Source organism: Phymastichus coffea, unplaced genomic scaffold (genome assembly GCF_024137745.1).
Source record: "Phymastichus coffea isolate CEN01 unplaced genomic scaffold, Cenicafe_Pcof_1.1 PCOF00059, whole genome shotgun sequence".
NCBI lineage: Eukaryota > Metazoa > Arthropoda > Insecta > Hymenoptera > Eulophidae > Phymastichus > Phymastichus coffea.
Genome location: NW_026706870.1, coordinates 43,665 through 69,581, shown reverse-complemented (window position 1 = coordinate 69,581; position 25,917 = coordinate 43,665). Strand labels below are relative to the sequence as shown.

General features: G+C 55.1%; 3 protein-coding genes across 14 annotated transcripts; 1 reads left to right on the top strand and 2 right to left on the bottom strand.

Annotated features, from left to right (window-relative positions):
* Nucleotides 1-633: 633 nt before the first annotated feature.
* On the top strand, nt 634-9,555 carry LOC131666515 (CREB-regulated transcription coactivator 1-like). 10 transcript variants are annotated; one of them, XM_058939253.1, is made up of 15 exons: nt 634-1,937; nt 2,202-2,504; nt 4,316-4,694; nt 4,770-4,914; nt 4,996-5,149; nt 5,772-5,870; nt 6,512-6,559; nt 7,158-7,406; nt 7,476-7,625; nt 7,698-7,841; nt 7,940-7,954; nt 8,250-8,315; nt 8,924-8,998; nt 9,065-9,221; nt 9,281-9,555. In XM_058939253.1, the coding sequence occupies exons 1-15, from the start codon at nt 1,824-1,826 to the stop codon at nt 9,544-9,546; spliced, it is 2,364 nt and encodes a 787-aa protein (XP_058795236.1). In that variant the 5' UTR covers nt 634-1,823; the 3' UTR covers nt 9,547-9,555. The 10 variants fall into 10 exon arrangements, with proteins under 10 accessions (XP_058795236.1, XP_058795235.1, XP_058795242.1 ...); XM_058939252.1 differs by having other exon boundaries at nt 635-1,937; nt 7,155-7,406; XM_058939259.1 differs by lacking the exon at nt 5,772-5,870 and having other exon boundaries at nt 635-1,937.
* On the bottom strand, nt 2,641-3,570 carry LOC131666518 (general odorant-binding protein 69a-like). The gene is made up of 5 exons (XM_058939266.1): nt 3,414-3,570; nt 3,271-3,355; nt 3,127-3,215; nt 2,860-3,027; nt 2,641-2,783 (listed from the first exon to the last, which is right to left on the bottom strand). The coding sequence occupies exons 1-5, from the start codon at nt 3,495-3,497 to the stop codon at nt 2,766-2,768; spliced, it is 444 nt and encodes a 147-aa protein (XP_058795249.1). The 5' UTR covers nt 3,498-3,570; the 3' UTR covers nt 2,641-2,765.
* A 4,564-nt stretch (nt 9,556-14,119) lies between the features above and the next one.
* LOC131666514 (trichohyalin) lies at nt 14,120-25,797 on the bottom strand. Of its 3 annotated transcripts, none has more exons than XM_058939251.1 (5): nt 25,607-25,797; nt 20,914-22,941; nt 19,974-20,146; nt 19,732-19,908; nt 14,120-19,671 (listed from the first exon to the last, which is right to left on the bottom strand). In XM_058939251.1, exons 1-5 carry the CDS (start codon nt 25,790-25,792, stop codon nt 14,130-14,132), a joined length of 8,106 nt encoding a protein of 2,701 aa, XP_058795234.1. In that variant the 5' UTR covers nt 25,793-25,797; the 3' UTR covers nt 14,120-14,129. The 3 variants fall into 3 exon arrangements, with proteins under 3 accessions (XP_058795234.1, XP_058795233.1, XP_058795232.1); XM_058939250.1 differs by lacking the exon at nt 25,607-25,797 and having other exon boundaries at nt 14,120-19,348; nt 19,415-19,671; nt 20,914-23,767; XM_058939249.1 differs by lacking the exon at nt 25,607-25,797 and having other exon boundaries at nt 20,914-23,768.
* Nucleotides 25,798-25,917: the final 120 nt, after the last annotated feature.

Genomic DNA, 25,917 nt, shown 5'->3' with positions numbered 1-25,917 from the left:
AAAAGTAAACACTATACATTTTCACGACTTACAAATATATATATATATATATATACATATACAGGCACCTCGCATCCCTTCACTTCACAGTTTAGTGTCCTCCATGAAAACGCGCCTGTTGGCCCATAGAAAAAGGAAAGAGAGCGAAACATTGTCGTATCATGTGGATGTTTGAGAAAGAAAGAGATCACGCGGAACTCTACGAAAATGTATGCATATATATACATCAATTTCTAAATTTTTCATGCTTTCCTGAAGATGGCGGTTCTAGTCTGCGATTTTAGACATCCGCCATTTTTAAATGACAGTTTCTAACAATGACTAAATTCATTCATGAAAATCAAAATATAATGTATATGTAAAAATATGGCTTCGAATATAATTAATATTTAATCAATGTAAATTATTCATAACCTTCAACTGTAACTAGAAATGATTTGAAATTCAAGTCTTAATTGTCGCGTGATGGGATTAACTTTGAGATTATGAAGTAATGCAGTCCAGGTAAATTGATATAAATAAAGTGAATCCATCAGTAACTCCAAACAAACTCAAAAACATAAAGAAAAAATCATCACATTTGTATACATTATTTGCAAGTTTTATATTTGACGGACTTTCGATAAAACAGAAAATCAATTATATGGCTGAATAAGATTGTTAATAATTGTATTCGCAAGGAAAAAAAATTAAAACTTGACGTTTTGGGATAACGTCACATATCTCGCGGAATGATTTGTATTAACTTTATCACTTTTTTACGAGTTATAAAAAAGAAACAACTTCAACATTGTCTTCGTAAAAGAGATTATTGAGAAAACAAGTAGGAATTGAAAAAATACCGAGCGAAAGAGAAAGAGAGAATTGTAAAGGAAGGACAATGAAAACGGCGGGATTTGAAAAGTGCGATAGGATAGGAAGCGCAGAGGCACGAAGTCGACACTCGACAGCCCGAGCACGAATGTTGCGCGGGAGCACGATAAAGGAAACGACGGGCGGTGGGGACAGCGGCGGTAGGGCATTGGCGGTCGGCAGCGGCGAGCGCAGCGGCAGCAGCAGTTATGTACAGTGCGTGTCAGTACCCGCAGAGGAGGAGCTGGCAGGCAGGGGCAGACATAGGCAGCAGCAGCAGCAGCGGCGTGGCGAGAAGTGGAGAGGAGTGCGCGAGTGCGTGCGTGTTCGTGTTGTTTGTGGCTGACTGGCTGTGGCGCGCGCGCAGCACTCGTTTTGTTGTTGTTGTCGAGTCGTCGCGCGAGTTCCCCTGCTGCGCACACTGCAATTAGTTGCGAGTCCAGAGCAGCAGCAGCAGCAGCAGCGCCCGAGACTGCGCGTCCGCACAGTTCCTGGCAGACCGAGGATCGCGGGCTCGAGCTCCGAGGTCGTGCCGCAGGATGCCAGATACGAAGCGACGGCGGCGGCGGCAGCAGCAGTGAGTCGAGTCGTAGCTACGCCAACAGCAGCCGCAGCAGCGAGAGGCTCGCGAGAGAGAGGGAGAGATAAAGAGCGCGAGCCAGAACTGTGTACCACCGTGGCGCGCGTATGTGCGTATCGCGCAGTGGTGCCGCGGAGTGCTAGCAGCAGCAGTAGCAGCAGCAGTCAGCGAGGCAGCGGCGAGGAAACCGGGCATCGTCGCCGTCAGCAGCAATAGCAGCAGCAGCAGTAGCAGCGCAGCAACAGCAGCAGCGAGCGCAGAGAGGCCAGAGGGCGCTGCGCGCCTGGCCAGCGGCGGCCCGAACGGGCGGCAGTGCAGCGACGAGCTTTCGCGGCCGACCGGGCGCGCTTGATCGCAGCGACTAGGCGGCGGCCCGCGAGCGGCCCCGAGGATGGCGAGCCCGCGCAAATTCAGCGAGAAGATCGCGCTGCTGAACCAGCGCGAGGCCGAGGAGTCGGCGCGCTTCGAGCAGATCATGAAGGAGGTCTCCGACGTGACCAACCGGGTAAGTCTATGTGTTGTGCCGTCGGGCTGCGCGCGCGCCGCGCATGCCCTCCCCCGTCCCTGCCCTGCCGCACCGCCAGCTGTCCGCTCCCCCACCCCTCCCCCCGCCCCGCGGCCGCGCCGCCGGAGCCGCCGCAACGCGCGCGCGAACCTGTTCCCTGTAGCGCCGCGCGCCTCCCCCGCGCGCTCGTCGATCCGCCGATCGCGCAGCCACCGCCGGCGCGGCCAATCGGCGCTGAACCGGATGCTTGTTGGATGTCGGCAGAAGGCGGCCTCGACCAGCACCAGTCCGACGAGCCGGAGCCGCGGCGGCAGCCAGGACGCGGCCCAGCCGGGCACGGCGCCGCAGCAGCAGGCGGCGGCTGCGGCCGCCTCCACGGCCACGACCCCCGGCGGCAGGCCGCTGTCGGTGAAGAGCGCCGGCGCCAGCCCGCCGCAGTCGGGCGGCAAGCACCTGCACATCAGCCTGGGCAACCAGTACGGCGGCTCGCTGCCCAACGTGAACCAGCGCGCGGCCCAGGACTCGGCGGCGGCCCAGGCGCTCGCCGTGCACTCTTACGAGCTCAAGGTCTCAAAAGCACAGCAAGCAGCGCATTCGCATACACAGCCCAAGCACTCGCTCTCGGCATTATCCGCCTCCTCTCTCGACCCCCACCCCCCAAACCCCTCGCCGGACCCCCTCTTTCGTTCACCCGTTCTCTCGGTTTTTGTTTGTTGCTCTCGTTTATTGCGATCATGGTTTGGTTGTACATTGGCGAGCGCGGCCTCGACGCGTCGACAGCAGCGGAGGCGCAGCTCAGCGAGCGGCGGCGGCGACAGCGCGCAGCGCTCAGATCATGAACCAGAGCTGCGCAGAGAGCAAGCGGGTAGCTGAGTGGCGGGTGGTCGGCGGGCAAGCGGCCGGGCCGCCGGGGGGTACTCACGTCGGGGCGCCTCTGCTGCACGCACTTGGCCACCACGTACATCTTGTTGCAGACGTCGGTGCCCTGCTCCTTGGCGCACGCGTCGATCAGTTCGCTGGCCACCCCCTGCATGTTCTCCGGCAGGAAGCCCACCAGCATCTCGACCTCGAGCTCGCCGTCCTCGTCCACCTGCGGGCCGAGAGACACGGGGGTTAGCGCGCGCGCGTGCCGCGAAGGGCGGGGGGCGGGAGGGTGGGCTCTCGCGGGGAGCCGAGCGCGACCACCCACCAGGCTGAAGGCCTCGAACAGGCAGTACATGTAGCAGGTGATGGCCTTGTCATCGGGCAGGTGGCCCTGGTTGACCTCCTCGATAAGCGCTGCAACGATCGGCGGGTTAGTGGGTCGCGGCGAGCGCTCGGGGCCCATAGTTACCCTCGGTGGTGCCGTGCTCGCCCATGCAGCGCGCCTTGTCCGCCTGCACCATCTCCAGTATCTCGGGGCTGATCCAGTCAGGCGGCTGCAACAGACTCGAAGGTCAGACTGGCCGGAGCGGCGCGCGCGCCCCGGGCACTCACCCCTGCGCCGACGAGCAGCGGGCCGCGCAGCAGCAGCAGCAGCGTCAGCGTGAGCGCCAGCGGGGTCACCAGGTGCCGGTCCATCTCGTCGCGGTGGCTTCGGGCGGGAGCGAGGCGAAGCAAGCGCCCGGCCGGCCGCGGTGCGCGCTTTTGTAGGCGCGCCGCGCCACGGGATGTGGGCGGGCAGCCTCGGCTAATGCCAGGCATCGTCGCGCGCGGAAGACGTTGCGCGAGCCCGACCTTGGCCGCATCCTGCCCGTGGCTCTCAAGTGCAAGGTGCGCGTCGCTTGCGCAACGGCGACGGACCTCAGGGCCAAGGTCGACGCCGACGAGGAGCGGAGTTGGCGAGCGCGGGATTGGGGGGCTGAGCGACGGTGGCGGGAGGGGCGGGGGGGGGGGGGGGGGGGGAGTGCAGCCACAGGTACCCGCACCGAGTATTGATCCGCGGCGTCTCTTGGTCGCTGGCTGCCCCTGGCCCACGTGCCTCCGCGCTCACCGGCCGATCTCCCGATTGCGCGCCGCCGAGGCGGAAGCGTTGCGCGCGCTCGTTACGACGGCTGGCAGGCCGTTAATTTGGCTCGCCGCGCTCCGACCGCCCGATTGCCAGCTATCTGCCTAATCGCAGGCATCGCCGTCTCGTTCTGCCCCTTCGCCCGCCGACACTCGGCCGCCTCTCGCTCGGCCTTGCCGAACTGCGCCTCGCCTTCCAGTTGAATTATTTGTATTATTGCCGCGTACACACTTGCTGTATTGACATGCGCTGTATGTGTGCGTGCACTGTTGATTGTTCGTCGAAGGAAGCGCTGGCTGGCTCGAAGGTGACCGGCGCCAGATATCGATCGGCCGGACTCTTCGAGGCAACCGGCGAGCGAGACAGCCAATGACCACGAGTTTCCCCGCAGACGGCGCTGAGCAACCTGGAGGAATACAATCAGCAACAGCAGCAGCAGCAACAGCAGCAGCAGAGCGTCGGCCAGCAATCGGCCGCAGTGGCGGCGGCGGCGGCGGCGGCGGCGGTCTACCAGTCGCAGCAGCATCAGCCGCGGGAGCGTCAGGCCGGCTTGCAGGAGCGCCGCAGCACTGGCAGCGTGGGCCCGATGCGCTCGCGGCCGATCGAGAAGCGCCACGACACCTCGCCCTACAGCGGCGTGCCCTACCTGTCGCCGCCCAACCCCGAGACCTGGAGGCGCACCAACTCCGACTCGGCGCTGCACCAGAGCGCCAACGAGGCCTGCCAGGCCGGGCAGTCGATGGCCGGCCACCGCCGGGGCAGCGACGCCTGTGAGTTTGCCACTCGGCCGAGCGGCTGGCGAGCCAACGTCCCGCTGACGCTCTCCTCCGTCTCTGACCCCACAGATCAGCAGCGCGGCGGCCACGCCGGCTCGGGCCCCGACAACCGGGACGGCAACCTGCACCACCATCACCACCACCACCACCACCACCAGGCCTTCATCGAACGGCCGCGCTCCTCCTGCGACATGCCGCGCGTGCCCGGCATCAAGTGAGTTGCTCCTGCCCTACCGCCCCCCACCCCCTGACGACCGATAGCCGGCTAACCACCCTGTCTCGTTCTTCCATGCAGTGTGCACCTGAGCGGCACGCAGCCGGGCGCGCAGATACCCATCGGCAACAACACGGGCTCGCTGCCGGACCTCAGCAACGTGCACTTCCCCGCGCCGCTGCACACGCCCCTCGACCAGGAGGACCACTCGAGCGCCGGCTCGCCCTACAGCAACGTACGTGCCCCGCTTGCTTGCACTCTCTCTCTCTCTCTCTCTCTCTCTCTCTCTCTCTCTCTCTCTCTCTCTCTCTCTCTCTCTCTCTCTCTCTCTCTCTCTCTCTCTCTCTCTCTCTCTCTATCTCTCTCTCTCTTTCTCTCTCTTGCGACGACTGCATTTACTCATCATCGTTTGTCGAGCAGAAAGCCGCCATTCGACTCGATTATCTACTACATGCTATCTATACTCGCAATACTTTATATATATATACTCCATTCTCTATGGTATTTTGTACTAACGTTGACGAGTCATTGCTTACTCATTATTTACTCTCTTTCGTTTGTGTCCAGTGTGTCTGTTTTCGTATTACTATACAGGACATACACACACACATATATATATATATTTATACTTTTATACATATTGTATCTATAATGTCACATGAAAATTTCTGCACCTTGCACACGAGCGCCTGCGCTTCCGCGTGATTGAAAACTGGTCGAACGGCGGTTGTTAGGGGAGAAATAAAAAAAGCGACGCGACGACGTAGCGAACCCACCAAGGCATAGATAAGCAGATCCGACGACGTAGTCGACTGATCGACAAATGAATTTACGGTCTGTGCTGTCGTCTATTGCAGAGTCCTCAAACGAGCAGTCCCACCACCCTGTCGCCAACCAGCTTGGCCCAAGCTGGAAGGCTATCCTTAACGCAGGATCACAGCCCGCCAAGCGTCCAAGTAAATATCCTTGCCAACGCTTATAAATAGACTGTGCATATAGCTTTTCGGCTTCTCTCCGCCATCGACTCCGCTCCTCGCCCACCTCCACTCGTACACTCACGCACGAAGTCACGCTGATCGTTCACCTTGCTGCCGCGCGCGCACGCACACACGCACACACACACACACACACACATACACACACGCCCTGTGTCCCACACTCTTTCACTGTCGCTCGATGCCGATAGACATGGTAGCTGTATGCCGCGGCTTTGCTACGCCGCCTCAGCGGAAACGACGGAACAGCGGATGATTACGCAAGCGCTCGAGGAAAAGCGACCGAACGAGGAGCACGCGGGCTCCTTACCCTGGTTGTGTCAGCCCTCGCGCTCTCCACCAGTGCATGCCTCCATCTTCACCGTGTCTCTATTTTCTTGACTGTTTCCCTGTCGATTTCCGCGTTTGTTTTTTTGTACTGTGCGTCACTTCTCATCATCGTCATCATCGTCATTACCATCATTATTAATACTAGTTTTATTTCGCGTTTTTATTAGTAATCGTTCAGTTTTTAACAGCTTTCGTGCAAATTTTTATTTATCTTTTTAGCTTATTCACTTTTATTTTTGCCTTGGTTGTAGAAGTTTTATATTATTTTGCAGAATCATTTATCGGTGCCTGTTAACCATAGGTTTCTACATTCCTGCAAGGTTAGTAGACGTTTTTTACCCGAAACGCTTAGCATTTTCAACTTGTTAGTCAATTCCACTGCTATTCTCGTTCATTGTCGACCGAAACTGCGAGTCTTGAGCCACACGATCGATCAATTGTTAAGCATACTTTTTGCGGTGGCCCAATGCTGCGCAATATAATACACCCTTTATCGATGTATTGCTGTACATGAGCTATTTCACGTAAAGACGATCGCTAACCAACGAGCAGATTTGATGTTCGGTGATATGGTATGTTGTATGGAAACCACGATTATTTATATGTATATATATCTTTACCAGAAACGAGAGTGACATGTTCGTATCTGACAGCAAACGATTGTTTAGCTGCTTATTATTATTATTATTATTATTATTATTATTATTATTATTATTATTATTATTATTATTATTATTATTATTAGAAAAAGACGTTTGATTGTTGTTGGAAGAATAGACGGTAAACGATCTATCAAGTAGCTAGTAGTGTATATTGATGAAGATGCAGTTATAACGAATGCGAGAGTAGTCGGATCGAGAATCAAGACGATAGCTGGGAATAGGAAAAGTAACATCAACTCGTTTGTAATTGAAGCAGGGTATAACGCTGGAAAACAACACAAGCTCGTCGCAGCAGGACGTAAGGATAAGCTACACGCAGCAACAACAGCAGCAACCCCAACAAGTGCAGCAGCAGCCCCAGTCACAGTCACAAAACATACCCGGCTCGACGTCGCCGTCGCTGCAACAAACTCATCCTGCCGCTCACAGTCCTGGTCAACACTACGTTTATCAGCAGCAGCAGCAGCAGCAACAACAACACAGTCCTGTTGGACCTCCCAGTCCGGTGAGTTTTCGTTTCCCCTGACTGCGGATGGCTTTGCAACGACGCACTCAATGCCTTCTTTAATTTCAGAACGCTTCGCAAGCACAAGTACACCAGCAGCAGAGTTCACCGAGCCAATACACCTACCAAAGTTCACCCCAGAGTTCGCTCACCATGTACAGAAACTCGCAAATGGTCAACCGACCCTCGCCTCAATCTTCGCCTAGTCTTACGTTTCAGGTAGATATCTCGCTGGCAGCAAACGCGACTGCACTAGCTAAGGTAATCAAGCCCCGAAATTGCAATTCCCAGGGGAGTCCTTTGAGCTACAGCAACAACATCTCGGCGCCGTCTAGTCCGACGAGTCACCACGGTCCACCCACGTTGTCGCTCGATCCACAAGACCAAAATGTCTACATGAATCAGGTCCACGCAGACTTTGAGCAATTCAGTATGGTAAGCGCAAGCATTTCTAACGCCGGCTAATCTTACATTTCACTGGTGCTCTAACATTCACACTACACGTTTAACTGTTCGTTTCATGCACTCTTAAGGCCCCAATTGTAGTCGTAAGTATGACGAATCAATTACGCAAACGTTGCTTTGCTAGCGAGCTTGGAGTCGAGTTTTCGCCCTCCCTTAAATATCTCACATGCCCAACTTGCCTCCAAGACGTTTGTTGATTCAATTGGCCGCGCTATGTCTTGAGATTGAACGAGACGAAATAGTAAGACCAGTTTGAGAATGAGCGCGTTGCTCTCGGTTTGACAAAGAAAAAATAAAGAAACAATGAAACTTACTTTTTCAATAACCTGTTTCTATGGGCCTTCATGAGATTTATTTGTTGTTGCCTGCTGTCGTTAGGATTGGGCGCAAATGATGCAGCAGCTCGAAGATAGCAGTTATAACTTGAATGCACCACTGGACGAGGTGAAAACCAAATCCTACCCCTTACCACACTTACGAATCTAGAGACATTTTTACGTCGTTTTTCATTACTTTCGATTTTTATATATTACTTTCTGTTCACTTCTCACTCGTGCCCCACAGTTTTACGCGTCTTGTGTTTCTCTTTGCCTCTCTCTCTCTCTCTCTCTCTCTCTCTCTCTCTCTCTCTCTCTCTCTCTCTCTCTCTCTCTCTCTCTCTCTCTGACTCTCTATCTCTCTCTTTCTTTCTCTCTCACACACTCTATCTGTTCTTCTATTAAGCGTCGATATGTTCTGCTTGTTCGATGGCTGCAGAAAATCATTGCTTTTTCTTAGCAGGCGAAATTAGTTCATTTTGTATTATTGTTGTCTTTGATAATTATCCTTTATTTATTATTGATTTTCCTTTATTTTTAAACATGATCTTCTTTGGTATGATTTTGTTTTTTTTTAGGTATTTTACATTACGAATATCCTTATTTTTCGTTAAACTTGATATTCTTTTAATTAAGAAAGTTTGTAAAAAATGAATCTTTAAAGTTCTTGGATAGTTTGAAAATCATATTCGAATGTCAAACAGTGTTAATAATACGATATTATCTTGAAAACAGATGGATTCGCCGGCTGCGCCACAAACGATGGGCCCGTACATCCATTCACCCAGCCACACCGGTGCCTATTCACAAGTGAGTCAAATGGAGAGTTCACCAAGCGCCGAATTTACCCATAAATTTCGAATTGTGATTTTTCAGAGCGACATCCTGAACGTTACGAGCGAGCTGGGTACGGCAGACAGCGACTATTTCAGCTCGAGCACGCTCCAACAGTTGTCGTATCCTACGAGAACCCCGACGACGACGCAACAGCTGACACCACAAACACCCAATACCCCGACCATCACGCTCACTGGTAACTGCTTATTTCGACGGTTCTTTTATGGCGGAACATAACGTTAACCGATTGCGCAGATTGCTCTTTGGGACCAGACGATCTAGTCAGCTCGGACTTCGCCAAGGACTTTGGAACGTCGATAACGGGGGGCTTCGGTCAAGATCTCTTCCCGGCGGACGATCCGCTCGGCCAAGACCTGAACTCGCTGCGCCAGGAAGACATAAATGCACTCAGACAGGACCTCGATCCTCTTGACTTGGACGAGCTACAGAGGCTCGCCAACGCCGACATGGTCATATCGGATCCAACGACCGAAGCGGACTTTAGACTAGAGCAGCGTTAAAGCAAACGCGTACTTTTTCGAACGTTCTTTCAATCGTGTCATAGCGGCTGCGACGCGAGGCCGAGAGTCACTCACACGCCAATCCAGCCTTCCCCCCGCCCCATCTATTTTGTATTTTTCGAGTACGGCAAATTTACTGACGCAGCTCTTCGAGCGCGAAGAGCTTTAAACTTTTGCGAATTACGAAGGAATAATTGCGATGCCTCAGGGAGCAGACATTGCACATGAAATATCGCAAATTTTATTATTCAACTGTTTTTTTTTTTATACTACTTTGTACATTGTATCGCGTCTGATAATGGTACCTACGACTATTACGACAATGACAAACTACTGTAACTCGTGAAGATTATCGTTATTATAATGAATGGTGATGACTGTCTAATGATTAGATAAACGAACATGATCTCTGAGGAGCACAAACAAACGAATCATTTATTCATTTGAAAAACAAAACGCATTGTAGGAGGAATAACTGTTAAACGAACAATATTACCGTGTCGACATCACTCAACGAGTGGAAAATGATTGTTTATACACTTGTTTCGTTTCGAAACGCTACTCGCCAAATTAATTTGTTATATGTATATTTATACGTTATATTTCAAAGTTTTATTTATACAGCACATAAATAACACCCTCAAACATACACACATACAAACACACACACTTTACGAGAAAGAGAGAGACTTGAGAGTATCACTATCAAAATAACGTTCATCTATCGGATGTTTTCGTTTACAGTACAAATAATAACGTAATCTGCAAAAATAAAATTTTAACTTTTCAATCGATGCTCGGTGTATTTAAAAATGTTTTAGATTAAAGAAAAGTTTGTGTAAAAATCTTATTACAAATCTCGATGTGAAAATTGAACGTCAAATCCTTCTTACTGATAATGAACGTGAAAATGGCAACAAAAGTGAATGAGCCGCGATAGTTGTCTATAGCAATAGGCCATGAATGGCTATGTAATACGTTACAGACCATCTGAATTTATCGGCGTCGTGAAAAAGTATAATAAACGTGATTTCACACTGTTTCTGCGGGATACAGATTCGTTACACATATTTAACGCTCGTCAAATTCACGCACACTCTGGCCACAAAAATTTCACGCTCTCCATGTTAAGAGAGGTTTCAATGAACTAGGAGGAGAGTATCAGAAGCTGTTCGATTACATTTTCGTATGGCCTCCGTGGTTGTCAATTGTTTTTTGAAAGTAACTTTAGAATTATTATAAAAAGAAGAGAACATAGCTAAATAATTGGAGCTGATACGTTGAGCAAGCAAATCCACAATCGTCATTGTCACTCAATTAATTACGCTGTAAATACACGTTAAATAATTTGTTATAAATATAAATATATAAATATTTAAGTGCCCAAGCATCATTCTCGTATAATGTCATTGGGTATACAAATGAAATATGTCTGTTCTGTCTATTTGTCAAAGTCTATTAAGATTTTATGCAACAAAGTGCCAATTGCCGAGAATTCTGTGACACGCGGGCAAATAGGACGAATAAATATGGATAAAGGACTAGCACATGTACACTGGTATAAACATTAATTACGTGAAAGAAAACAGGCGTAAAAACCATCCTTTCGCATGTCCTGTCGCTGCTGTTGTTTTGTTGCCGAATTTGTTTGGACGCGCATACGCGTAAACCAAATGATTATGCATTATTTGTTGCAATGTCTGGACGAATTTGTAATTATTATATATACATTTATATAATTGGTACATTAGTATTTTACATTCTATCATTAGTCCGATGTTCACGTTAAACAGTCGCGTAAAAGGCCTGTATATTTGAAATTATAATATAGAAGCGCTAAAGTTTCAAGGAAAACAGCGCAATGGACCAAGTCGTAGGTATCTCGCTAATGTCAAGAAACAGAAACTAAAAATCAAATTTCTCTCAAATGTTTTTAGCATGAAAATTTATTACGTTAATTGTACGACCGACCGTTGATTTTAAACCTAAAGCTATAAAATTGTTGTCGAGAAAATCTCAAAAATTCGATTTCTTACAAGACATGTTGATTGTTAACAGTGGATACAACTAAATATATTGATCTAGGTGTGATAACGGGAAAGCGGTAACATAGAGTATTCGAAAGAAAGGAAAAGGAAGCGAGCATGTACAAGCATGTGCCAAATTGTGGAGCCGTCGATTACGTTAATAATGTTAAAGATTATTATATTACACGCGCAGATCTGATTATTATAAACGCCGATTCGAGTAAATAGTTGCGAGGTAAGGCGCTGATACAGGAAACACTGTGACTAATACAAACAGAGAAACATAAATGAAGAATGAGTACAGAGAGTGGATTGCGAGAATACACATTGACACACTTGCTAAGATACAACGCACTCACACATATTGTATGACTGTACTAGTCGAAGGATCGGCGCAACGTCATGGCGTAATGTCAATTTACTCGAGTAACTTTGACTGAGTCGCAGTGCCCAGATTAATTATATACATACATAAAATTTATTAGGGAGGAAAATCTATTAATGTAGTTAATCATTCAAATTAGCGAATTTTTTCTATCATCTAGTACTTAAAGATAGTCATTAAAAAATATAAATAAATTATAAATCTAGTTACTATCATATAGACATGTCAGCACATACGTATGCACGCTTGGCACGTGGATGGTTAAATTATTATGACTATTATTATTATTTGACAATTTTATCTCTACTTTTACTGTTCTTGTCGCTGTTGTTATTTTTATGATGATTATTATGAATACTAGTATAATTTTAACAAATCTAATTTGGTCTTTGAATACCTTTTGTAAAACATGAATTGATGAGTTGTAAATGCGTTACCAATTAAAAACGAATTATGTGGCGTCACATGTTTTGAATTGTTTACGATGTTGAGTGTCTCGATGCCCAAACGGGTGGGAGGGAGCGAGAGAGAACAAAAGCTTTGTCAAATCAAATGTTCACTTGTTTTATACGAAATGAGAATAGATGGAAAAAAGCAAAAAGTGAAAAAGAAAAAAATTTCTTTGAAGTTTTATCATTTGTCTCTCCCACACAATTTTCTCTTTATCTCGTCTCTCACACCTGCTGCTTCCATTCTTATATCACTATTTTTCTCTGTCTTTGATAAGGATAAGAGCGCCGACGGAAAAAGAAACTTGCATTGTTAGATTATTATTCGAGATCCGTATCGTTGGCTCGACTCGTCAGTTCGAAGCATCGCTCGTATTCCAGTACCTTATAAAAATTGTCAAAATATTGCGAGAAAATACTCGAGCCCAAGAGACAGACGTACTATACAGGTTGCATCAGTCGAGGCAAAATCATGGGCTAGGCGGCAAAAAGGATCGAGAGGAATAATTATGTGCGATTGTAATATTTGTATATAGCCAATGTTATTTGTGTTAAATTACAAGCGACAGGCAGACACACACCCACACGCAGGACACGACAGAAACAAGCGACGAGGCGCACCGACACACGAATACACGCAGACACAGACACATTTAAGAATTATAAATGATTATTATCTGTATTTGCCGATATGTCGTCGTACCATATTATTGTGAACACCATTTCTCAGACATCGATTTTTTTAAATAAATGGAGGAAAAAAAACGCTGCTTTGCCTTGGTTATTCATCGGCCCCAGCGTCTCTCGCTCTCTTTGCTATTTACAGTCGAGCGATCCTTGGGAAAGTCGGCCGCGAGCGGCTTTTTCAGCGCCACAGTCTGGCTCACGCACCACTTTTCTCCCGCTGCCGTTAGCCTTCGCCCCAAGGCTCAGCTGCAATTCGGCTGATACATCGGCGTCGGATTAAAATAATCATGTCCTTCGTTTTCTTCGGCATGGCGTTCGCTCGTTTATCGCGCACGAATCACTAAATAACCAATATTCTCATTGCCACTTATAAAATTCATACACTTTATTGCGTACTGGAAAAAATAAATTATCTTATTTACAGAAATACCGCACACATTGACAATGCATACATTGCTGATATCCTTTAGAAAAGCTTATAAATAGCGAACACACGTTCCGACGACGATTGGAAAAATAGAAAAGAATGTCTACCGATCGCGTATTCAGTGAAAATACGCAATGGAGAACCGACTCGTTCATATATCGCTCTCAAGTCAATTCGTTGCTCTTCGTTAGCTTCGCGAAGAGATTGAAGACTAATGGCCATCGGCGCTCGAAAAGACAAATTTGCATAGGTATGCAACTGAAATGTGGCATAAATAACGAAGCAGGTGGGGTGGAAGAAAATAAAAAGGAAGTGCGACATCAAATACATTTTCAAATCAAGCTTTATTGCGGTGAAACGAAACAAATACATGAGGGTTAGGGATTCAAGGTGAAGCTTGAATGCGCAAATAAAAATGAGCAGATGGTTAGCGGTTAGATACTATATGTTAATAACTTGATTTTTATTGTATTTATGGCAACATACGGTATAACGTATAATATCCGGCTATATAACGATACACGCGAGAGAACGCTTAAATAAAGTGGTGCAGCGAGGATGCAAAAGAGTGCAGGAGCTAGCGAGGCCGGATTGAAGCGAGGGGGTGGTCAGTTGGACTGGAGCACGGGCACGTAGAACTTGTGGCGGGGCGTGTCGCGAGTGTGGCGGAAGGGTGCGCGCTCCTGCTGCAGCAGCGCGGCCGGGCAGGGGCCCTGGCGGCGCGGCGCGAAGTCGCGCCGGTACAGGCTGCGCGCCTCGGCCGTGGCCTCGAAGCCGGCCGAGGACTCGCTGCACTGGTAGAACGAGCCGCCCACTGCCAGGTTGTCGCGCGGCGGCTGCGAGCGCAGCACGCGCACCTCGCGCCGCTCGCTCTCGGCGATGCGCCGATGCAGCGCCGTGTTGCTGATGTCCGTGCTCGCGCTGATCACGTTCCAGCGCTTGTGCGCGCGCGTGGGCGACAGCTCGCGCGTCACCTGCTCCTCGCGGCCGCGCATCTCGCCGTGCGCGCTGTAGCTGGCCCGCAGGGCGCTGCTCGTCTGGCTCGTCTGGCTGCGTTGCTGCTGCTGCTGCTGCTGCTGCAGTTGCTGCTGCAGCTGATGCTGATGCTGATGCTGATGCTGATGCTGATGCTGATGATGATGCTGATGCTGCGTCGTCGTCGTGCTCGTCGTGCTCGCGGTCCTTCTGTCGTCGGAGCCGCAGTGGCACTCGACGCGGCCCTCCATGCGCAGCCGGTCCTCGCGCCGGTAGCTCTGGCCGGCCGTCGCCCGGTGCTGTTCGGCGCTCGTCTGCTGGCGGACTTCCGTGCGCAGCTCTTGGGAGTCCTGCGCGCGCCGTGCCACCTGCTTGTCCTCCGCGCGCAGCGTCCTCTCGAACTCGCTTTCGTTGTGCAGATCGCTGTGTCGGATCGCCTTGCGCTGCTCCACCTTCTCCACCTTCTCCATTCTCTCAACCTTCTCGACCTTCTCGACCTTCTCAACCTTCTCCACCTTCTCCACCTTCTCCACCTTCTCCATCTTTTCCATCCTGTCCAGCTTGGTCGTCGAGCGCCGCTCGCTCGTTTCTTGCTGCGTCTGTTGCTGCTGCTGCTGCTGCTGCTGCTGCTGCTGCTGCTGCTTCACCAGCAGCGTCCGCTCGGGCATCTCCAACTTGCCTTCGGGCTTGAGGTTGTCCAGCGGTTTGCGCACCTCGGCCCGATCGCCTCTCAGCGGGGCCTGCTTCTTCGGCGCCCTGACGAACTCGCCCTCGGGGCGCAGGTTGTCGGTGGGCCGAATGGGCGTTCGCCTCTCGCCCGGGGCGTGCGTCACGTTCTGGGGCCGCTCGAACTGACCCTCCATTCGCAAGTTGTCGGTCTGTCTGATGGGAGAGCGCCTCTCCGCCGGTACGCACGGCCCTCTTTTCTCGACCCTCTCGAACTGGCCCTCGATTCTCAAATTGTCGGTTTGCTTAATGGGGGAGCGCCTCTCCGCCGGTACGGTCGGTCCTCCCTTCTCGACCCTCTCGAACTGGCCCTCGAGCCTCAGGTTGTCCTCGTGCTTCACCACCGACGTGCGCTCGGCCTTGACCAGCTTGTAATCGTCGCGAGTGCGCTTGTCCACGAATTCGCCCTCCATGCGCAGGTTGTCCTGGTACTTGTTCACCTCGGCGCGCTCCCGTAACACGAAGTTCTTGAAGTCGTCCTTCGACGTCACGGTCTGCATGTGGCCCTCCATGTGCAGATTATCCGTGTGCTTAACGATCTCCGCTCTCTCGCCGCGAGCTGGCTTGTAGTCGTCTCTGGGCCGTATGTCCATGGGTCCTTCGGGCTTCAGATTATCCTCTGGCTTCTTCACCGGAGCTCTGTCGCCTTTCCTGGGCGCTTCCTTGGGCTTAGGTCTGTCGAATTCGCCTTCTGGTCGTAAATTGTCCTCGTACTTGATCGGCGAGCGCCTCTCTGCTGGACCAACTGGTACCTTTCGAGGTCGGTCAAAGTCTCCTTCCGGGCGTAAATTGTCCTCCGGTTTCTTCACTGGGGCACGCTCACCTCTGGGCACTTCCGGTTTCGGTCGTTTGGCAAACGTCCCTTCGGGCTTCAAATTATCCTCTGGCTTCTTCACTGGAGCTCTGTCGCCCTTCTTCGGTGCCTCTTTAGGTTTCGGCCTTTCGAAGTCACCTTCCGGTCGCAAATTATCCTCGTACTTGATCGGTGATCGTCTCTCTGCTGGACCAACTGGTGCCTTTCGAGGTCGGTCAAACTCCCCTTCCGGGCGCAGATTGTCCTCCGGTTTCTTCACTGGGGCACGCTCACCTCTGGGCGCTTCCGGTTTTGGTCGTTTGGCGAACTGACCTTCAGGCTTCAGATTATCTTCGGGCTTCTTCACTGGAGCTCTGTCGCCCTTCTTCGGTGCCTCTTTAGGTTTTGGCCTTTCGAAATCGCCTTCCGGCCGCAGATTATCTTCATATTTAATTGGTGATCGCCGCTCAGCTGGACCGTATGGAGTTTTCTTGGGTCTATCAAAGTCACCTTCCAGGCGCAAGTTGTCTTCGTGCCTGATCGGCGATCGTCTTTCCCCTGGACCGACCGGTGCTTTACGGGGCCTATCGAAATCTCCCTCGGGGCGAAGATTATCTTCCGGTTTCTTCACTGGAGCGCGTTCACCCTTGGGGGCTTCGAGTTTAGGTCGTTTGGCGAACTCCCCTTTGGGCTTTAGATTGTCCTCTGGTTTCTTCACGGCAGCTCTCTCCCCCTTCTTAGGCGCTTCTTTACGTTTCGGTCTTTCGAATTCACCTTCTGGACGTAAAGTGTCTTGGTGCTTGATGGGCGAACGCCGCTCTGCTGGGCTGTGTGGCGTCTTTTTCGGTCTCTCAAAGTCCCCTTCTAGTCGCAAGTGGTCTTCGTGTCTGATGGGCGAACGTCTCTCGCCCGGTTTAACTGGTGACTTCTCAGGTCTTTCGAATTCACCTTCGGGACGTAAAGTGTCTTCGTGCTTGATGGGCGAGCGCCGCTCTGCTGGACTCTGCGGCGTCTTTTTCGGTCTTTCAAAGTCCCCTTCTAGTCGCAAATGATCTTCGTGCCTGATGGGCGAACGCCTTTCGCCCGGTTTAACTGGTGACTTCTCAGGTCTTTCAAATTCGCCTTCGGGGCGCAAATTATCTTCGGGTTTCTTCACTGGCGCTCGTTCGGCTTTAGGCACTTCTGGCTTCGGTCGCTTCTCGAACTCTCCCTGGGGCTTAAGGTTATCCACTGGCTTCTTAACCGGAGCCCTGTCTCCTTTCTTAGGTGCCTCCTTAGGTTTCGGTCTCTCAAAATCACCCTCCGGATACAGATTATCGTGAGGCTTTATCGGCGCCGGTCTTATCACCGGCGTGTACTCTTCCGGTTTACGTTTTACAAAATCGCCTTCCGGCTTCAAGTTGTCGGCGTGTCGAATGGGAGTACGCTTCTCGCCCGGGCGGACCACGGGCTTTTCCGGCCGCTCGAAGTCTCCTTCGGGCTTCAGATTATCGTCCGGCTTGATCATCTGGGGCTTCTCGCTACGTTTCGGAAGATAATCATCCTTGGGCTTGCCTTCGAATGGACCCTCTAATCGCAAGTTGTCCTCGTGCTTGACGACCTCGACGCGCTCGCCTCGCACCACTTTGAAGTCATCCCGTGTTCGCGTGTCCGTGAACTCGCCCTCCATGCGCAAATTGTCGGTGCGCTTGACGACGTCGACGCGCTCGCCGCGTACGGCCACGTAGTCGTTTTTCGGCCTACCCTCGAACGGCCCCTCCGGCCGCAAGTTGTCCTCGTGCTTGACGACCTCGACTCGCTCGCCCCGTACCACTTTAAAGTCGTCCCGCGTTCGCGTGTCCGTGAAGTCGCCCTCCATGCGTAGATTGTCGGTGTGTTTGACAATGTCAACGCGCTCGCCGCGAACGACCACGTAGTCGTCCTTCGGCCTGCCCTCGAATGGGCCCTCCGGCTTTAGATTGTCGTTAGGCTTGGTGATCGCCGGCCTGGGTGCCAACTTCGGAGCTTCCTCCTTCGGCCGCTTCTCGAAGTCTCCCTCGGGCTGCAGGTTATCGGCGTGTCGAATAGGAGTACGCTTCTCGCCTGGTCGAATCACTGGTTTTTTTGGCCACTCGAAACCTCCTTCGGGCTTCAAATTGTCGTCCGGCTTAATCATTTGAGGCTTCTCGCTACGTTTCGGAAGATAATCGTCTTTGGGCTTGCCTTCGAAGGGACCCTCTGGCCGCAAGTTGTCTTCATGCTTGACAACTTCGACGCGCTCGCCCCGTACCACTTTGAAGTCGTCTCGCGTTCGAGTGTCCGTGAACTCGCCCTCCATACGCAGATTGTCGGTGTGTTTGACGATGTCGACGCGCTCGCCGACCACGATCACGTAATCGTCTTTCGGCTTGCCCTCGAACGGACCCTCCGGCTTTAGGTTGTCGTCGGGCTTGGTGATCGCCGGTCTGGGTGCCAACTTTGGAGCTTCCTCCTTCGGACGCTTCTCGAAATCTCCCTCGGGCTGCAGGTTATCGGCGTGTCGAATGGGAGTACGCTTTTCACCCGGTTGAACCACAGGTTTTTTCGGCCACTCGAAACCTCCTTCGGGCTTCAAATTGTCGTCCGGCTTAATCATTTGAGGCTTCTCGCTACGTTTCGGAAGATAATCGTCTTTGGGCTTGCCTTCGAAGGGACCCTCTGGCCGCAAGTTGTCTTCATGCTTGACAACTTCGACGCGCTCGCCCCGTACCACTTTGAAGTCGTCTCGCGTTCGAGTGTCCGTGAACTCGCCCTCCATACGCAGATTGTCGGTGCGTTTGACGACATCGACACGCTCGCCGCGAACAACCACGTAGTCGTCCTTCGGCTTGCCTTCGAACGTGCCCTCCGGTCGCAAGTTGTCTTCGTGTTTAATTATCTCGACGCGCTCGCCGCGCACGACCTTGAAGTCGTCCCGCGTCCGCGTGTCCGTGAACTCACCCTCCATGCGTAAATTATCGGTACGCTTAATGACGTCGACGCGCTCGCCGCGAACGACCACATAGTCATCTTTCGGCCTGCCCTCGAACGGGCCCTCCGGCTTTAAATTGTCGTCCGGCCTAGTAATTGCTGGCCTGGGAGCTAGCTTCGGAGCTTCTTCCTTCGGCCGCTTCTCAAAGTCACCCTCGGGCTGTAAGTTATCGGCTCTGCGAATGATCTCCGCCCTCTGAACGGTGGTCCGGTGGTCGACAAACTCGGTTCTCGAGGTGGTCTCGGAAGTAAACTCTCCCTCGGTCTTGGTGTAGGTATTGCGCCGCTCGGCTCTGGGTCTCTCTCCGGTTGCCCCGGTAAAAACCAGCTCTGTCGTGGTCACACCTGCAAAGACGACTCCGTGAGTGCGCTTGCCACGATAGCCGCGGGGTCGGGGGCAGAGTGGCTCACTCTCGAAAGCGCCCTCCGGTCTCAAGTTGTCTTGGGGCTTGATAACGGGAACTCGCTCGGCCCTCGCGGGCACGAAGTCGGTCTTGCGCTCGCCGACGAACTGACCCTCCATGCGGAGATGGTCGCTGTGGTAGTAGCCGGTTTGCCGCTCGACGTGCTTCTCGTCGAATTCCTGCTTGTACGAGGTAACCGAGAGCAGCGGCTCGTCCGGAATCTCCAGGTGGTCGTCGAAGTCGTTGTGCGGGCACCGATGTCGCCTACCGATCAGTACGCACGTGGGTTGTTTCGCTCGGGCGTCGACGCGGCGAACCACTTACCCGCAGGTGCACAGCTCGCAGATGCATTGCTCCTTGTGGGGGATCTTTGCAAGGATGTCTGGCGTCTCTAGAGGGGCGAGCTGCTCGTCGTCGGGCCTGCGCTTGCTCGGGACCTTCTCTTTGGGAGTGGAGGTGGCGCTCGGCTCTGGTGGCGGCGATCTGCTCGGACCGGAGGATCTGGGCGAGAATACGAAAGTGAACGCGCGCTCTTGAGCGGCAGCCGTGAGCGCGACAACGTTTACCGTCTGGTCGAGTCCCTGGGCTGTTTCCTACCGGGCCGCGGCTTGTCCTGCCGGAGGTTGGGGATGGCGGGAAGGGGCTCCAGACGCTCGGGCGAGCTGGAGCTGGTGACTCGCGCGTACTGCTGGTTGCTCAGCAGAGCCTGCGTAGTCGCGTGCTGCTGGTCCGCGTGATCCTGCAATTGGCATGGTCCGCATATAAAGATCTAGTACAGCGGCCGACGGCGCACCTCGGGGCGCGGCCTGGCTGACGGCAGATATCGCGCGGTCGCCAGCTGAGTCACCGCGCACAGCCACGAAAAAGACGATCGCAGTTGCGCACGAGTCTGACTATACGTGGAATTGAAAACGGAGAGAAGGAAAGAGAGAGAGAGAGAGATAGAGAGAGAGATAGAGAGAGAGAGAGAGAGAGAGAGAGAGAGAGAGAGAGAGAGAGAGAGAGAGAGAGAGAGAGAGAGAGCAAGGTTGAGGCTTACGCAAGCGCGCACTCGACACATCGCGCCGCGAGCATTGTCCCGATTTGGTAGTTTTCTCTCGCTTCGGCCGGCTTTGTCCGCGGAATAATCAATCGGCTCGGCTCGCGTGCGCCGCGTGGCCGGGTGTGCACAGCAGAGCAAACAGCTCGCGACGGAGGTCCTACCTGACAGCCGCAGTGGTGGCTGCGCGTGCGAGGTCGTCGGACACGCTCCGCCGCTCCGCGACCGAGGCCCGACGCGGCGTGGCGCCAGTAGCCCTCGAGCACGCGACTCACGAACGCGAATCGGCGCATCTCTCTCGACGAGCGCGACGACGCCACGTCGCCACGACGCCGCCGATAAGCCGCTTATCGCGCCGATTTATTATGCACGCACGCGCGAGTGCCTTATCTGGCCGCCTGCACCACGCAGCCGTGGAGAATGCTCGCGATCGGCGCCGCGACGCTGTGCGCATGGGCGATACTCACGATCGTGTGCTCGTAGTCCCGACTGGAGCTGATGCTGGAGTCGAGCTGCTGTCTCGAGTCGGCCACGTCGTAGAGGAGCGTGGTGGTGGTGGTGGTGGTGGTGGTCGTGTCGTTGGGCATCGACGGCCGCCGAGGCCCAGTGGGCTTGCTCTCGGTCACGAAAGAGCCGTCCCAGGTGGAGGCGTTGAGCTTGCTGCTAGAGGTGACGCGCGGCTCGGTGGGCTCGCTCGCCTCAACCAGCACCTCCACCTCGCGCCTGGTCACATGGGTGGTCGGCTGCTCGATGCCGCCGCTGCTCTGCTGCAGCTCCGTGCTCGTCGTGATGCTGCTCGTCGTGGTCGTCGTCTCGTGCACGAAGGTACCGTCCCAGGCGGAGGTGCTGGAAAGCTTGGCCGGCTCGTTCGCCTCCACGAGTACCTCCAGCTCGCGCCTGGTCACGAGGTCGCTCGGTCGCTCGGTGATACCGACACCGCTCTGCTGCAACTCTGTGCTCGTCATGGTGTTACTCGTGGTCGTGTCGTGCACGAAGGTGCCGTCCCAGGAGGAGGTGACGCGAGGCTTTGTGGGTTCGCTCGCTTCCACCAGCACCTCCACCTCGCGTCTGGTCACATGGGTGGTCGGCTGCTCGGTACCCCCGGCGCTCTGCTGCAGCTCCGTGCTCGTCGTGATGCTGCTCGTCGTCGTCTCGTGCACGAAGGTGCCGTCCCAGGCGGAGGTGGCGGAAGGCTTGGCCGCCGGTTCGTTCGTCTCCACCAGCACCTCCAGCTCGCGCCTGGTCACGACGTCGCTCGGCCGCTCAACGGTGCCGGCGCCGCTCTGCTGCAGCTCCGTGCTCGTGGTCGTCTCGTGCACGAAGGTGCCGTCCCAGGCGGAGCTGACGCGCGGCTTGGCCGGCTCGCTCACCTCCGCCAGCACCTCCAGCTCGCGCCTGGTGGTCACGAGGTCGCTCGGTCGATCGGTCGCACCGGCGCCGCTCTGCCGCAGCTCCGTGCTGTTCGCGGAGCTGCTCGTGGTCGTCTCGTGCACGAAGGTGCCGTCCCAGGCGGAGCTGACGCGCGGCTTGGCCGGCTCGCTCGCCTCCACCAGCACCTCGACCTCGCGTCTGGTCACGAGGTCGGCCGCCGCGGACTGCTGCGTCTCGGTGCTGGTCGCACTCGTCCTCTCGTGCACAAAGGTGCCGTTCCAGGCGCGCGGTGACGGCTGCGGCGCACGCTCGTCGCTCGTCTCCACGACCACGCTCTTCTGCGTGACGGTGTAGACGTCCTTGTCGGGGCAGACGGTCTTGACGACGGGCTCGGTGGTCTCCAGCACCAGCTGCTTGCGGCCGCGCGCCTGGCCGTCGGTCTGGTCGCCGCCGCCGCCGCCGCTCTCGATCACCACGCTCTTCTCCGTGACGGTGACGAGGTCCTTGTCGACGCGCTGCTGGCGCGCCGTCGAGCCGACCTCGCGCAGCCGTAGGTTCTTCGTGACGGTGTAGCTCTCGGCGGCGGCGGCGGCGGCGGCGGCGTCGTCCAGCGGCGCGCCGCCCGCCGCGTCGTCGCTCGTCTCGATCAGCACGCTCTTCCGCGTGACCGTGTAGCGGTCCTTGTCGGCCTCCGGCTCGCGGACCACGCGGATCTCCCGGTAGCGCTCCACGCTGGGGCTGCGCGAGTGGCCGTCCCGGGAGTCCGCGCTGCGCTCCAGGCAGACGCCCGAGTCGTCGGCCGCGGCCTCGTAGCTCTCGTTGCGCTCCACGTAGAAGCTGGCCGAGTAGTCGAAGCGGTCCTCGGCGCGCTCGGCCAGCCGGCTCCTCTGGGCGCGCGGCTCGCCGCCGGTCAGCGCGTCGCCCTCGCTGCGCAGCTTCTCCGCCAGCAGGTCCAGCTGGGCGAGGCCGGGGCTGGGCCCGGCGCCCGCGGTCCGCCGGCTCTCGGCCTCGCGCGCGAACCTGCTCGTGCTCACCGTCTCGCTGTGGCTATGGACCAGCTCCGCGCTGGCCTCGCGGCTCGAGCCGCTCATGTCGGGCGCTGCTGGCTGGTCCTGGCGGAGCGGCTGGCAGTCGACGCGGGTGAGTCTGGCTGGTGCGGCAGGCGCGGCGGTTCGGTGGGTGGGCGTGGGTGCTCGTGCGGCTGGCGCTTGCTCGCGGTGCGAACGCCGGTAGCGGACTGGCGGCTGGAGGCGCGCGCGATCCGGCAGATCTAGCGATCCGGCGAGCATCCCTACCTCCGGGCGCGCGAGCGAGCGGCCGAGCGGCCGAGCGGCGTGGGACGCGCGCCGAGCGAGCGCGCGCGCGAAGGCGAAGCCGAGCGAGGCCGCGGCGCGCGTGCCGAGACGCCGCCGCGCGCTGACGTAACCGCCGTCTTTCAGGCCCGACTGTGCTCCTCGGCCGGATTCGCCGCGGCTGCACCGAGTGCGCGGCCGGGCCTTGACCCGCTGAGGACCTCGCGCCGAGCGGGGCCCGACCGCCCGTCCGCCGAGGGCACGCGCGAGAGCCGACCGCGCCGTGGCGAATAAATTAAGCCGACACGGCCGATTGCCATTTGCGAGCATCGGCGAAAAAGGGGAAAAATGAGAGAGCGCGAGAGCGAGAGCAGGCGCAGGATTCGGAGGCCAGCGTGGTGCAACAGGCGGTCGAGCGCCCCGATGACTCGCTATTCCCGTTCGCCCACTCGCCGCCGGCCAGCCTTCCAATCCGCCAAATACGGACTCCGCAGCCTTCTCGCCTTTCTTCTCTTTCTCTCTCTCTCTCTCTCTCTCTCGCGCGAGCGCGCGCGCGTCGTCCTCCGGAAACCTCGCCGCGGGAAAAGTGCCAAACCGATCTCGCGCGGTTCCGTGCTCGCGTCTTGCCGCGCGTTTTCCCGCGAGGATCTATCGCCGGTCACGTCCCACGCGAGGTACGAGTTATTTTTTTTTTTTTTTTTTTTTTCGGTTGCCCGACCGAGACCGCGCCTCTTTCACTTCCAATTAGCCGCGCCGCGCTAACGCGACGCCGCGGAATTGCTAACGAGCGCCGGATCCGCGTCTCGCTCTCGCGGTCACGCTGCCGCGGTAACGATCTTTGATTGCCGCGTTACCCGGCGATAACGAGTGCAGAGCGTCGATCCTCGCCGCGGCAGTATTATGACGCACTGATCGGCTGCTGATCTGCCGATGGGCTCGTGTTGATCGGAGCCACATGTTTTGCTTCGTTATCGTATTGGTCGGAATGACGACACATCTAGCACTGACTAAAAGTCAACAGCCGCAAGAACGGTGGCGCAACTTCTTCGGCGGTCTTACCGAGACGCTCTAATCGACTCGCGTACACGCCCCGAGCCATCTCGCGAAGCCGCGAGTCTCGAGCTCGCGGAGGCCTGGTTTCCCGCTCCGCTACGTCGCCCCGGCTGCAACGATCGTGTCACTTCGCGTCGTTCGCCAAAGTTGCGTTTCCGACGTCGCCGCCGATTTTAGCTCGGTGTCGCGCGCGCAGAGTACGCGCGCTTCGATCGAGTCGTTGTCGCAAGACGCTGTCGAGCGGCCGAGCGGCGATCCCGTTACAGTCGCGGGTCGAAATCGAATTGGCACGATCGGCGCGACGCCCGCCCGTGAGCCATCGGGGCTCGACGTCGCCGGCTTCCGACAGCAACGGGGTCCGCCTCTGGTCGTGGGCTGCGCGGCGATCGATCGATCGATCCATCGACCTGCTCGCCGACTGTCGCGCAACTCGCGGCCGTTATCTGCCGCCGGCCGAGGCCGCGGCGGAACGTTATCGCGGGAGCGCCTCCGCGCGGTGGGCGATTTTTATGGGCAGGCGCGCGCGCGCAAGCGAGAGGCCGCGACCTGCAGTGGCCGACCGATTCCGGGCCGATTCGTCGCGGCGCCGAGCCGGTCCACAACGACGGGCTATTTTCGGCGATTGCCGACGCGACCGTCCGCGGGTTTCCGGACGAAGTGCACGCGCGGAGATACGTGCCGCGTCAGCGATTTGCGAAACTCCCAAGAAGTCGCCGGGCCTTAACGGCGAATCGGGTTAAGCGTATGTGCGAAGGGCGCGCGCGCGCGCGCGAGAGAGAGAGCAGAAGAAGAAAAAAAGAGAGAGAGACAAGAGAAAAGAGAGCGAAAAAAGAAGAAAAAGTGGTTCTCGGCGCATGGTGCAAGCGCAGCGCGTCGTAATTGGGCATGCGTCCGGATCGAGAGCGATGAGATCGGCGCGACGACGGCGACGATTTTTTCGGAAATGAAAAATAAAATGACGCGATACGCTCGCGCGGGCAGCTGATGTCACGCTTATATATATGTATTTGCATACGTATGCGTGTGTGCGTGTGTACGCGCATGCATCATGCATCACCGCGAGCGTGCAATAAATTAAAAGTTCGGGTGACTCGCGGCGGTCAGACAGCGCGTTCGAGCATCGACGAAACTGACGCGAGCGGCTAAAAATAGCGCAGGCCGCGCGTCGAAAACAAGTGCGGGTGTAATGACTCTCCGCTCGCGCGGAGACCCTGACACTTTAACCGCGAGCGCCCGAGTTGGAAGCGAGCTTGCGGCGCGCTCGCGCTGGTCGTACGCGCGCGCGCGCGTTGCGTCAAGTTTTTCGGCGTCGGGCGCCTCCGACTCTGCCACATGCCAAGATCGAGACGTTGACGAGCGGCACCGCGCGCACGCAACGTCGAAGCGAAGCGTGCCCAGGACTATGGCGTGCCGAGGGACGACGAACAAACGGCCTGACACTTACTCGGACGCGATCGATGCGCTGACCCAGTGAACATCGCCGATCGATCAGCTCTCGCTGCCGCCGCCGCCTCGCCAGCCTCTTCCTTGCTCGCGCATCTCGCCGCCTGCTCCCGAGCCGCTGCTCGCGGCCGGACGTCGACTGCCAGATGCCAGTTGTCGGCTGGGACGTTGGGCCGACAACTGCCATCGCGCCCAATTCCGTTCCCGCGCTACTCACCCGCTGCCCGTCCACTGCGCCGACTCCAACTCCGTCGTTATGACGACCGCTAATTCACAATTGTTGTCGCGTGCCTATCTAACTAAAACTCGGTT